Here is a 13,849-nt window from a genome sequence, read left to right as displayed (position 1 = left end):
ACAACCCCATCTTACCTCCAGAATGTCAATGAGAACATTCTCCTCTGGCTGCTTGGTGCTGCGAACATTTTCCAGGACGATGGAGTAGTAGATGCCTTCGGGATCTGACTGGTACAGGTTGTATGTGTCTGACTGGTACCACTCCTGGAGGGCGAGGAAGACCTGGTTCTCATCTGTGCTCACTATCTGAACATCCTAGAGAATGGAACAGAAAAATTAGTGCTCTTGGGAGTGAAACAAGAGAAAAGAAGCGTAAAAGAAGGAAACTGAATAAAGAGAATAAAGGTGATGGAATAACAAAGTAACCTCAGAGAAAGAAAAGAGAAAATAAGGTAATAATGACAGATAATGAATACAAGAGAAATGACTGACAAAGAAAATGAAAGCAAGTAATGACAGATGGAGAGAAGACAGAAAAAAGAAACTGAATAAAGAAAAGAAAGGAGAGTGAGAATAGATAAATCAGTAACTGAAGCAAGTGTAATTCATAGAACTTTGACAGTGATTTGCAGCAAGCCAGGGAACATAATCGGATAAATACAAATGTAGAGAGTGAGGAAAAAACTCAACAGAAAACGGGGGAGATGACGAATAAGGGTTCTACCACTGAACACTGTTTCCTGGAGTGTAGAATACCGTTAGGTGTATCTGACAAAGCTCTTGAGACTCTGATGAAAATGGTTTCATCACTCATGAAAGACTGTAATGAAGGATCAAAGAGCAATTCAGCACTTTCTCTCTATTAGTGATTACATTAACATAACATTTGGAGACAAAGCCAAGAAGGTGTGTCTATAATCACTGACACGCTTCCATCTTGTTTATGAAAAACACTCAAGCTCAATTACCCTTGGATTTATGGTGGTAGTTCCAAGTAATAGCAATATTGAAAGCCATATGCTGATCTTCATATTCATAAAGGTACTCTTTCTGAGTCACTCAGCAGCTTTCTGCAAATTGCCACAGTGCTGATTATGGACGGATGCTGTCTCAGGACCCATGGTGACACATTTGAAAGGACTGGGTACCTTTTAGCTTAATTTTTTTACTGTGCAGAATTAACATTGTGACCTGAAAACCACTAATGCTTCCCTGAAAGTAAAAAAAAGTTCGATTTTTGAATCCAACAGAACTGTGAGCAATAAAAGACTTAACAACTTAAACACTTGTAAACACAAAGCTTTTAAACAGGACACATGGTATGGTCTTATAAGAGACTCTTGAGTCTTTTGCTATTTATGGCAATGCCAGCACACCTATTGTACCACAGTGTGAGATTGGTGCAAAAAGTGTTAAGCAGCTTATTAAATACAGCCGTATTTGTTACTCTGGGAATGGGAAGAGACAATGTTTGTATATAAAGAATTCTTCTTCTTTTATTTATTAAGGGACAAAGGTTAGCCAAGCCTGCCTGGCCAAGTGTGGAAAATGTAATTGTATTGCATTTGTATCCTTGAGCAACATACTGAATCCGTGTGTAAGTTCAAACAATAATGTAGACAGAACAATGGCAAACAAGGCAAGCAGTGCTTGTCTTGTGAAATCTAAAAATTGACATTAGTTCAAATGCAGCTGTTACGGTTGTTGATATGGCTAGGAGACGCTCCCTGTGGGAGAATGCTGTTGTTTCCCTTTCCCCCTTCCTGTCACGTCTTTCGGGTTCTGGGTGACGCAGCTGAGTAGCGTTACGGCTCGTTAGCCACGGGATCAAAACGGCCGTGTCTCACACGCTAGCCCCCCTTCCCTGCGACACGCTACGGCAGCTCGGAAAGGTTGAGCGGACTTCTGGAGGCTCTGAGCGGCGTGTGTGATAGTGTTTCTGTGCCCCTCTGCTGTTTGGGATATTGAGATCGCGGGGGACTGCCGTGGAAGCAGGTAGGGGGTTCTCCGCCATTTTTGTTTGACCAGTTTTCTCCCGTTTCATGGAAAGCCAGGGAGGTCGGGGTATTACTTCCCTGATCAAGAAAAAGAAAATACGACACCTGACCTCCCTGGTGTTTTGTTACTAGAATGGGGGAGGGTTTTTGTTTGTTATTTTGGCCTCGGAGACTCCGAAGCTTTTAGCTTCCCGGCTCAGCTGTATGCTGCAAGTATTTTGCTTGGCTTGGTGAAATAAACCCCGTGAGCCTTCCAGTGACTGGTTTATGCGCGGTTACACTCTTTTCCCGTGTTCTTCCACTATTCCGAGATAAGGTTGCACCTCTGGCCAGTGGCTATCCCGGGCTAAAGGGGACGGGGCGTAACAGTAACACAGTCTCTCTCCTTTCATCTCAAACAGCATTCTGTCCCACAGCCCCTCACCTTTTTGCATCTATCCTTCAAATCACTGCCAACTTGGGTTGATCTGATATCCTCATGTTGGTGTTGTTCCCAGATCATCATACTAAATGTTGTTCCAGGATCAACATTGCAAGTGACCAATCAGAATGTTGTGACGTCATACTCTTGCGACTTCGGGAAAAACCGGCGTAAAACAAAACTGTACTTAAGCTGCGTGAAACTGCCTCTGTCCGCGATCAACAGACCCTGACCCTAACTGTAACCCTTTAATAAACAGTAAGCAGAATTGATATTTTCCTTGCAACATTGGAATTTCATAAATGCACGAATGGCTTGGCGCGCAAAGGAATAACGTCACAACAATGTGATTGGTCACTTGCAATGTTGAACCTGGAACAACATTTTCATGATGATCTGGGAACAACACGAACACGAGGATATCAGATCATCCGCCGACTTGTGGCTGCAGTTGACTATTGACAGTGCAAGCAGTCTCGACTCTGCTTTTGGCCAGATTCAGGTGCGTGTTCATATCCCGTTAAGAATGGCTTTAACTTTTCAAGTTCAAATGCAAACAGCGTTTTGTGGCTGTTTGTGCATGGTGGACAAATCTCTGATCAGTTCCCCTCTTTGATGGGGAACTAATGGGAAACAGAGATGATGCCTCTGCTTTCACTGTTCTGAGATCAGTTGCCAGAACAGAACTAGGACTAGCAATTAAACAAGCACACAACGATACCTCAGCTTTCTTTGTACTAACCATCTTGGTCAACATGTGTGATGCAGATGAGTTGGGAGTAGTGTGAAAAGCACATCAGCAAGAAAAGCCTTGATGGTGCAGGGAAAGCATCAGCTCCTGCTAAATCCTTCTTTATAAAACAGTCAATTTAAACAAATAAGGTGGTTTCCAAATACAACATCTTGTATTTGTTTATAATTCCATATTCACACTTATCAATGTCACACAATGCTTAAACCTATTAATTCAGATGTGATTTTAAAAATGTTATAAATACATTTATGCTTTCTAAAATTAAGATTTAGGTCTCTTTCTGAGCTAAATAGTGCTGTCCCCAGTTACTTCCCCGTGTCCTTTTAGTCCTGGCTTTGCCTCACAGTCCTCGTCTGGATTTCTGTTTCATTTGTCTATTGGACTTTGAGTTCTTCTGGACTGTCTTATATGCTTTTTCAGCTCAGTTAAGTTTGTTTTTGTGGTCATTCTTATTCCTGCCAGTGTCTGTTAACTCAAAACAAATTAGTCTTTATTAACATCTACAGACTTCTGGCACTGCTCATGCAAGACTGCTGCTCAAATTACACAAGACTGTGACAATGGCATCGTGGTAAGTTAAACATTTAACCATAAAACAATGTCAAAATGCCTAATCAGCAAATCAAGTTGCCAACACTCAACCACAAACCATCAAAGAATATAACTATTATATGATGAAAGTAGAACATCGTTTGTTATGCTGCACGTTCCAGGCAGATATATTGTCATTCCTGTATAACACATTACCATGCAACACTGCCTCTAAATGAAAAAATAAATGAGCAGTCTTCATAATGACTCCATCATGTTTCAGTTCAAACACAAATATTCCACCTCATTTACTTCTCCTTGCATCTTCAACTCCATATACCTTTTCTTTCTTTCTTCTTTATTCCAGTCCTCCATTAAAGCCCTGCGCTGCAGCCTGTTTTTGGCTGACAGTTCATCTGAGGCAGCAGTATGGAGCTTGGGAGGAGTTGGAACTGAAAAAATGTCTAAACTTTAGCTTCAGATGCCTTTTTAACATTCAGAGATAGTCCTCCACCTACCAGAGGGACTAAAAAAAACAACACAAAAAGAAGAAAAAAAACAATCATACACCAACACCAAGGACTGTTGGGGTGACAATGTAAATATATGCAGACAGTATTCATGGAAATGCTTGGGTGGAAGACCTCAATTTAGTGGCCAAACAGAGTAGGAAGGAAAAGAATATCCTGTGACTCAACTCAGGAATCGGATGTGATAAAGATGGAAAAAAGCACTGTTGTCTCAATATAGGTAAGGGTTATTAAAAAGGGAAACACATGAGCATATTTAATGGCCTGAGATACTATGTCCCACATTTTTTTTCATCAATAAATCCTTATTGTAACAAGGATACATGCAATCTTAATTGTCTTTTAATTTTTAACACAAAAACAAAAAGCAGAATTGGTGAACAAAAAAAAGCCCAAAAGCGTTTTTGGTCGTTTCAATGTGGACACACAACTCTGTGAAAATGATTGAAAACACTAGTGTGGACGCGTAGCGTTTTCAGACGAAAACGCTGTTTTCAAATCTATCTGGGCTAGTGTGGATGTAGCCTTAGTGGGTTACCATGTGGCTGTGAGTGTCCTTTCCACACTCACATGCTTGATTTGCCTGCCTGATTGCGTGAGGCTGATCTGCCAGTCAACAATCAAGAATTCTGGAAATTGGCAGATTCTGGTCCCTTGTGGTGGGTGAAACTCTTGAAGTGGCAACTACTAGTGCTGAAAAATGAAGCAATTACAGAACTGATAGTTTCTCAGGTTCCCACTTGAGGCTTGTACTCATAGACTCCCATGTGTAAAAAAAAAAAACAAAAAAAAAAAACAGCCCCTCCATTAAAAAAAACATTTGCTTAATATATACAGTAAAACCTCTTTACTCTAAGCTAGTAAAATACCTGAAGATTTTCATGAAATTACATCTGCCATATGCTATAATATTTAAGTTCATTTGATGATCTGAACATTTTAGAGTAATAAATATGAAAGGAAGGAAGAGGGAAAATATTCTTTCACAGCGGTGTATTTCACTGTGTACTTGATCCAAACTCAGCACAGTGCTAATAACACTAGAAAGGCAAAGGCAGAACACTATAATGAGACGGTGCAGAATGTAAAGCTCAATTTACATTTACACATGAAAGGAAACTGTCTGGGTGCACATCCTGAAAAATCTACCAACCCTGTGTGGAGCAAAAACAAACCACAAGAATGAGTGAAAATAAGGATCCCCTGACTTTAAATTGTACACACTAGCAGAAGGAGGCATAAAATAAAATGAGGAAATTGTGAAAGTGAAAGATGTTTTCGTACATCTTGTTTTACATTTAGGTGAAAGAGACAGCAGGTTTTAATAATGTTATCGGACAACATTCACTATTAAAGGCATACGTACAAGACTGACCATCAATGATCTCACCCTTGCATATCCTAACAATCCTTTGTTTTGGATTTTCACAGTGACTTATACATTGTGTGCTCTGACTGCCTTGCTTCAGCCGTGCCTCCTAAAAGTTTTGTTTCCATACGTTGATGTTTACAGTCTATAGTAAAAGTATAGTAAGAGAAAAAGGTTTAACAGTAATCACTTATAATCATGTAGCCAGGATTGGTGTACAAGCCTGTGACCACAGTGTCTACATGGATCACTGAGAACAATAGCTGAGAAGTCTTACAAAGGCAGGACAACCATGTTGGTCATGTTACCAAATACTTCATTCCTTGATTTATTTATTTTTTTCCCTGTCTTACCTTTTCAGGCAGCCATTCAGAAACATACAGCAGGAGCTCTAAATGGTTACCATTGTGATGAAGTACACTAAAGGATTCACTCAAATATCCAAATAATTGAATTCAGGTGTTTCAATTACTGCCATGGCCACAGTTGAATAAAACCAAGCAGCTATGGACTGATTCTTATATAGCGCTTTGCTATTCTCCCAGAGTAATCAAAGCGCTCTATACAACGTCCCACATTCACTTTCTTCTAAGCTTTTAGTGCCTCCTAGCTAACATTCATACTCCAATGGATGGATCGGAGAGCAACTTGGGGTTAGTATCTTGCACAAGAATACTTGGCATGGCCTGCTGTACTTCCTGAGCTACAGCCACCCTGCAGCTAGGCATACGCTCAGAAGCGTAGTGGTCACATACAATCACAGAGTGGGGTCAGCGGATGCTGAGACACAATCCCTCCTCTCACCTCATCTGACACCTCAGCTTGTTCCTTTCTCTTTGACCAACAGTACCACAGTTTCCACTGGCACCCTGCTGGCCATCAGGGTGGAAACTGAATTGAAAACACGAGTGTCTTAAATTGAATTTCAGGCCATGTGCTAAAAGCAAATGCTTGGTTGACATGTGAAGGAGATTTATAAACTTCTATTACTTATGCCCGTTTTCAATACTCCTGCCGGTGGCTCATGTACAATTATTTCAGACATCTTTCTGACAGATTATACTCCATCACTGTCCCATTTCCTACAGTAACATCACTGAGCCTTGGTCAGAATGGTGCGAGGAACGTCTTGCTCATTTAATTAATGGGAAAAAAAAAAAAAAAAGGACAACATCTGATGCCAGATTTCCCCCGGCAGTCAGCTGGGACATAATAGCCTCTTCAGTGGGCTCACCCTCTCTCAGCAGCTTTGAGCTCATTTCCTTTCACACTCTAACAGATCCCATTAATCACATTAAAATCCCCATCATGCACCGTGGACATTACTGAATTCAGTAAAGAGGTCTTTGATACAGTCGGCCCACACATTTCAGCTTTCTAAAAGATTTAACTGCTTTAAGATCTCATCCAGCTGTCTTACACATACCTCTTAAAGATAAAATCAATTCTCTTAGTAATTATAAGCACTCACTCAAAATGCTTACAGGTCAAGCTTTTATTTCTAAATACTGAAAAATTAGCTGTCATGGGTCACAGAGTTTTGACTGTTGTCCTGATGTGAAAAAGTCAATTATTTTTTTAAGATATTATTTTTATTTCACATTTATTATGTACTGCTTCTTCACTGCAGCATTCTGCCTCCGCAGCAGAACACACCCTTGCAATCCTGAAATGTGGTATTGACAGCCACAAGTGTTTCTTTGGACTTCTGGCTTCACAATGCCATTGACAGCTCCTGAGATTGTTTGATTTTCATTTTATTCAACTCAGCTTGTACCTGGTAATACAGATGCACATAGGATTCTTATACATTCTATTCTGTCCCCTGCGTGCGTGGTTCTGTTGCACGAAGTGACAGATAGCTAAACATATGCAGCAGGCACTGAAAGCGTTAAATGATGAGTCAGATGTGGAAGTAAAGTTGAGGGCTGTTTACTTGTTTGTTTTCACCAATGTACATCTTACAGTGCTTTCCCAGAGCTTGTGAAACTACAAAAATACAAAACAGAAATATGCTCAATGAAAATAAAGAATTATGCACAAGCCAAGCCACAGAAAAATTCACTTGACCGTAGTCTCCAAGCTAACCACTAGGAGATGCTAAAATGCTTAATGTGCACATAACATTATACATCCCATTTAACAGACTTTAAGTCTCTCATATCTAAAGACATTAGAGTCATAATAAACTATTCATGTATCTTATAATGAGATTCCTTTTAGGATTACTTTCCAGTCGTGTTGTTAGAAATTTACAAGAAGAAAAACTGGAATAATGGAGCAGCAGCACGAGGACGTTTAGCCCACAGCTGACCTTGTGTTTGGAATGGGTGGTTCTGGAAAAACACTCCTTGCACACAAATAATCTCTGACTCAACATGTCACCAATTAAGGCAAATGGAGAGTATTGTTTGTTGACAAATTCTTCAATTTCAATTTTATTTCTACAGCACCAAATCACAACAACAGTTGTCTCAAGGCGCTTTATGTTGTAAGGTAGACCCTACAAAAATACATACAGAGAAAAACCCAGCAATCACATGACCCCCTATGAGCAAGCACTTTGGCGACAGTGGGAAAGAAAAACTCCCTTTTTAAAGGAATAAATCTCCAGCAGAACCAGGCTCAGGGAGGGGCGGCCATCTGCTGTGACCAGTTGGGGGAGAGAATTCTCTTGCATATGTATAACTATTACACATGCAAGTCCAGAAAGTTTAAATAAAGTTGTTGGTTTTTTTTGTGGGGGTTTTTTTGTGTTTTTTTTTTAACATTTATGCATCCATTCCCTTCCACCTATCCAGTTCAGGGTCATGAGGGCTGCAGACTTTCCCAACTATCATAGGGCAAGAGGCAGAGTACACCCTGGACAGGTCGCCAATCTGTCGCAGGGCTAACACAGAGAGACAGACATTCAGTCATTTTAAGTAACCTTAATACATCTACTTATATCAAAAGCCTGACATGTTCAACAGAAAACATCTGTTTTCTGGTAAAATGAGGCATTTAATAAAACCAAATATTCAGTTCCGTCATCTACAGTATGCCCTACAGCTATTACCTCATTTAGTTTTTATTTTTATTTTGAGATTAAAGTAAAAAAATATCTTTGATTTTGCCACTTACTTACACCCTACAGCCTGTCTTTCTCCTATGAAATTGGCTGCACATAAAAATAAAGCCTCATTTTACAGCTTTATCACTCTTCAGAAATTCTGCTTTAGAAAAACTTATTGTGCTGTAGCTGCATGCCTCTATTCATTCAGATGGGTATCTGTTGTCTCGTAAGTCTTTACTGGCTTGTGGATTCAAATAACACAGGGTTTTTTTGTGTTTTTGGTTTTGTTTTGTTTTTTAAAAAAATAGAAAGTGTGTCATTGCAACTAATGTGTATATACATACAGTTAGGCCCATAAATATTTGGACAGAGCCAACATTTTTCTAATTTTGGTTCTGTATATTAGCACAATGAATTTTAACCAAACAACTCAAATGCAGCTGAACAAAAATATTAAAAATGTGATGAACTAAAGCATTTTTAACAATATCCCTTCATTTCAGGGGCTCAAAAGTAACTGGACAAATAAATGATTGATAATAAAATGTTATAAATGAACATTTTATTAACAGTTATTTATTTGTCTAGAAAACCCTATGCTGGCAACAACAGCGTGAACTCTTAAACTCATGGACATCACCAGATGCTGGGTTTCCTCCTTTTTTATGTTCTACCAGGCCTTTACTGCAGCTAGTTTCAGTTGCTCTTTGTTTGTTGGCCTTTCTGTCAGAATGTCTGTGAAGGTTCTCAGTCATCCAGGTCATCGTAGTCAAAGGAGCTTGCAAAGAAAAGCGTCTGGACTTCTTTAAGTTACTTGAAGACGTTTCACCTCTCATCCGAGAAGCTTCTTCAGTTCTAAGGTCAAATGGTGGAGAGTCCCAGATATAAACCTAGTGGGAGTATCCCCCCACAGAGGGACAAAAGGACCCCCTGATGATCCTCTAATCGCCTGAGCCAAGGTGTGAAACTGGGTGTGGGTCCCAATCAGCCAGAGTTTCGGGTGAGTTCATTGTGAAACCTGGCCCCACCTTATCATGCGAATTCCTGAGGTCAGATGGCCCAGGATGTGAGTGGGCGTTAAGGCGTCTGGGAAGGGATCTCAAAACTGGATTATAGATGGCAGAGAGTTGGTGTCGTAAACCCCCGCCTCTGTTCAAAGATGGTCGCTCACAGTGGACATAGATGGCTTCTTTCACTCCTCTTTCAAACCATCTGTCCTCTCTGTCCAAAATGTGAACATTGGCATCCTCGAAAGAGTGTCCTTTATCCTTAAGATGCAGATGGACTGCTGAGTCTTGTCCTGTGGAGGTGGCTCTTCTGTGTTGTGCCATGCGCTTGTGAAGTGGCTGTTTGGTCTCTCCAATGTAGAGGTCTGAGCATTCCTCGCTGCACTGTACAGCATACACCACATTGTTAAGTTTGTGTTTTGGCGTTTTGTCTTTCGGGTGAACCAGTTTTGTCTGAGCGTGTTGCTGGGTCTGAAATGCACTGGGATGTCATGCTTGGAGAAAACTCTCCTGAGTTTTTCTGATACACCGGCTACATAGGGGATGACAATGTTGTTGCGCCTGTCTTTCTTATCCTCCCTCGCTGGTGTCTGATCTTCTTTTCAGTGCCTCTTTGCTGACTCACCACTACATATTTCAAATACAACGAAGGCTTTTACAGACAAAAACATGGCTGTGCCATGGGCTCCCCCGTGTCACCTATTGTAGCCAACCTTTACATGGAGGAAGTGGAAAGGAAGTCTTTCTTATCCTCCCTCGCTGGTGTCTGATCTTCTTTTCTGTGCCTCTTTGCTGACTTTAAGAACGCCCATTTAGGATAGCTGCACGTTTTGAGTGCTTCCTTTACATGTGTGTGTTCCTTCTTTTTTCCTTCAGGCTTAGAGGGAACATGTTCTGCCCGGTGGTGTAGGGTCCTAATTACTCCAAGTTTGTGTTCCAGAGGGTGATGGGAGTCAAAGAGGAGGTACTGGTCCGTGTGTGTGGGCTTCCGGTAAACTTCGATGTTGAGGTTGCCGTTCTCTTCAATGTGCACAGCGCAGTCCAGGAAAGGCAAACAGTTGTCCTTTGTGTCTTCCCTGGTGAACTTGATGTTTTTATCCACAGCGTTAATGTGCGCAGTGAAGGATTCCACTTCTTGTGTCTTGATTTTGACCCAGGTGTCGTCTACATATCTGTACCAGTGGCTGGGTACTCTTCCTTTGAAAGAGCCAAGAGCCTTCCTTTCCACTTCCTCCATGTAAAGGTTGGCTACAATAGGTGACACGGGGGAGCCCATGGCACAGCCATGTTTTTGTCTGTAAAAGCCTTCGTTGTATTTGAAATATGTAGTGGTGAGGTCAGCAAAGAGGCACAGAAAAGAAGATCAGACACCAGCGAGGGAGGATAAGAAGGACAGACGCAACAACATTGTCATCCCCTATGTAGCCGGTGTATCAGAAAAACTCAGGAGAGTTTTCTCCAAGCATGACATCCCGGTGCATTTCAGACCCAGCAACACGCTCAGACAAAAACTGGTTCACCCGAAAGACAAAACGCCAAACACAAACTTAACAATGTGGTGTATGCTGTACAGTGCAGCGAGGAATGCCCAGACCTCTACATTGGAGAGACCAAACAGCCACTTCACAAGCGCATGGCACAACACAGAAGAGCCACCTCCACAGGACAAGACTCAGCAGTCCATCTGCATCTTAAGGATAAAGGACACTCTTTCGAGGATGCCAATGTTCACATTTTGGACAGAGAGGACAGATGGTTTGAAAGAGGAGTGAAAGAAGCCATCTATGTCCACTGTGAGCGACCATCTTTGAACAGAGGCGGTGGTTTACGACACCAACTCGTCTGCCATCTATAATCCAGTTTTGAGATCCCTTCCCAGACGCCTTAACGCCCACTCACATCCTGGGCCATCTGACCTCAGGAATTCATGATAAGGTGGGGCCAGGTTTCACAATGAACTCACCCGAAACTCTGGCTGATTGGGACCCACACCCAGTTTCACACCTTGGCTCAGGCGATTAGAGGATCATCAGGGGGTCCTTTTGTCCCTCTGTGGGGGGTAACTCCCACTAGGTTTAATCTGGGACTCTCCACCATTTGACCTTAGAACTGAAGAAGCTTCTCGGATGAGAGGTGAAACGTCTTCAAGTAACTTAAAGAAGTCCAGACGCTTTTCTTTGCTTTCTGTCAGAAGTTTAGTCTTCAACAAGTGAAATACATAGTTGGGTTGAGATGGGGTGACTGACCTAGCCAATCAAGACATTTCCACTTCTTTGCTTTAATAAACTCCTGGGATGCTTCGGCCGTATATTTTAGGTCATTGTCCATCTGTATTATAAAACACTGCCCAATCAATTTGACTGCACTTAGCTGGATTTGAGCAGACAGTTTGTCTCTGAACACTTCAGAATCCACTCAGCTCCTTCTGTCCTGTGTTACATCATCAATAAACACTAGTGTCCCAGTGCCACTGGCAGCCATGCACACCCAAGTCAGCAGACTGCTTCCGTAGGACCTACTAGGCACCAACAAGACACTGTCTGGTCAATGATACACTGATAGTTAAACAAAGTGTTAAAAACCCCAGAAACATGATCACATTCCGAGTGGCCAGAGGAGATGGAAGCAGAGCAAAAAGGAACAATTATTACTTGTGATTTCACACCTGTGTGGGTGTGTGTGGGTGGGTGTGTGGTTAATCCATCACTTGGGTCAGGTCTCACAGGACACAGTAAAACTGCTTTCTCTGATGGCCTCTGCATTTTTTATCTGCCAACCTTTCAATTATTAACAGTGGAAAAACATGGAACCCCTTACTCACACACACACTTTCTCCTCATCTTCCCCCTTCAGTCTCTCTCTCACCATCCCTCTCGCCTGTCTCTGTTTCTTTGCCCTGACACCCCACCCCATGTCGCTCGACCTAAAAGCTTCGCAAAGCGTGACCTATCTGCTCACCCAAGTAAGAGGACACATGTAGAGAGACAGAGGGAGCGATGAGCATGAGAGTAACTAGGGCATATTTTATCTAAACAGATACTTACACACACACACACATACTTACACACAAACTAATTTATCCACTGGCTTCCCATTACAGCAGATCCCCAGATGTGTGTTTGTCTGTGTAATTCAATTCCTTTCACCTTAAGGATCACGGAAATTGTGGAGCTCTTGGTGCTGAAGTAGCCAGACAATTCAGGTTATAAGATTTCTGTAAGTGGTGGGGTTAGTATTTTACGTATTTGTGTTGCTAAACACCTTGCATAAGATTATCAGTGACAGACTAACAATCGCAGTGTCTGGCTAAAAGGGCTTAGTTTAAAGCCAAGAAAAATAAATAAATAAAAACAAAAATCTTGAAAGATTTCCTCAGGCTTACCATGCAATCAGATGAGTTCAATAGCACTCTGGCAAGTGTCACACTAAAATGGTCCCCTGTGCAGCTGATGTTGACAGCAATGGTTCCAATACTGGCCTGTATTGAAGTGGAGCTCATTTATCCTCTCTGGCTATGTGAGTGACATAAGATGCTGCTGGATCAATGCTGAGGTGTGAATATTTTATGGAGGTTATCATGTATCAGGGCAGTTCCAGGATTAATTTGAGTGCAGGTAGTGTACTAACACTTGAGACCAACAAAGAAGTGGAACATATTGGAACAAGGGGTTTGATTTTAAAAGTTTTGAATCCATAGAGATAGGAACATGAAATTTCACACTAAACCCTTTGTATGGGGAATGGGACACATTTACAGTATATCATTCTAGCATGCCTTCCTGTGTCTGAACAGATAATAACAGAACTTTGAAATAATGGACCTTCCATGATTCTCAGTTACCTGCAACAGTCTGTGGACTGTGGACTTTCTATTTCAAGGATACACAATGGATTTCAGCAAAAAATCCAAAGAATGTGATGGTTCAAATGCATTGCTTGTCTACTCCTGGCATCAGTGAGAATATTATTAGCTTAGAAATTTAGTGCAGCGCAGCATGATACAGACTTGAACATAAATTATACATTAAGATATAAAAAAAATAAAAATACACACATATAGTGTTTTGATAGTGAAAGGATTATCAAGCAGTAGATGAGGTCAATGAGACTGACCTAGTTAGTCACATGGCTGTTTTCAAATCCTCAGTTATAGGATAAAACATAGTAACGTATGTGTAATGTGAAAGGGTACTTCAAGAGTACTTCCACCAGGGCAGGGATAGCTCAGTAGGTAGAGTGGTGGCCCCATGATCGGAAGGTCGGGGGTTCGACTCCACTGAACGGCTACCCTGAGGTACCCCTGAG

At 41.4% G+C, this 13,849-nt stretch overlaps 1 protein-coding gene and 1 long non-coding RNA gene across 6 annotated transcripts in view; one reads left to right on the top strand and one right to left on the bottom strand.

The window, feature by feature from the left end:
- Positions 1-13,849, bottom strand: part of LOC102298331 (VPS10 domain-containing receptor SorCS2) — a gene marked incomplete at its 5' end in the record, with an annotated part of 69,131 nt that overhangs the window by 43,013 nt on the left and 12,269 nt on the right. For all 5 annotated transcript variants that reach the window (XM_042216621.1, XM_042216622.1, XM_042216623.1 and 2 more), the window contains 1 exon segment: positions 16-195. In XM_042216621.1, the coding sequence (XP_042072555.1) occupies positions 16-195 (180 nt within the window).
- Positions 1,644-4,145, top strand: LOC102298119. The gene is made up of 2 exons (XR_006053519.1): positions 1,644-1,875; positions 3,559-4,145. It is a non-coding gene; the product is annotated as an uncharacterized LOC102298119 (long non-coding RNA).

This window comes from Haplochromis burtoni, unplaced genomic scaffold, assembly GCF_018398535.1.
Source record: "Haplochromis burtoni strain Fernald_Lab_line unplaced genomic scaffold, NCSU_Asbu1 Contig_1140, whole genome shotgun sequence".
Taxonomy (NCBI): Eukaryota; Metazoa; Chordata; class Actinopteri; order Cichliformes; family Cichlidae; genus Haplochromis; species Haplochromis burtoni.
Note: the sequence above shows the minus strand (reverse complement) of the source record. Positions and strands in the feature narration are given on the sequence as shown.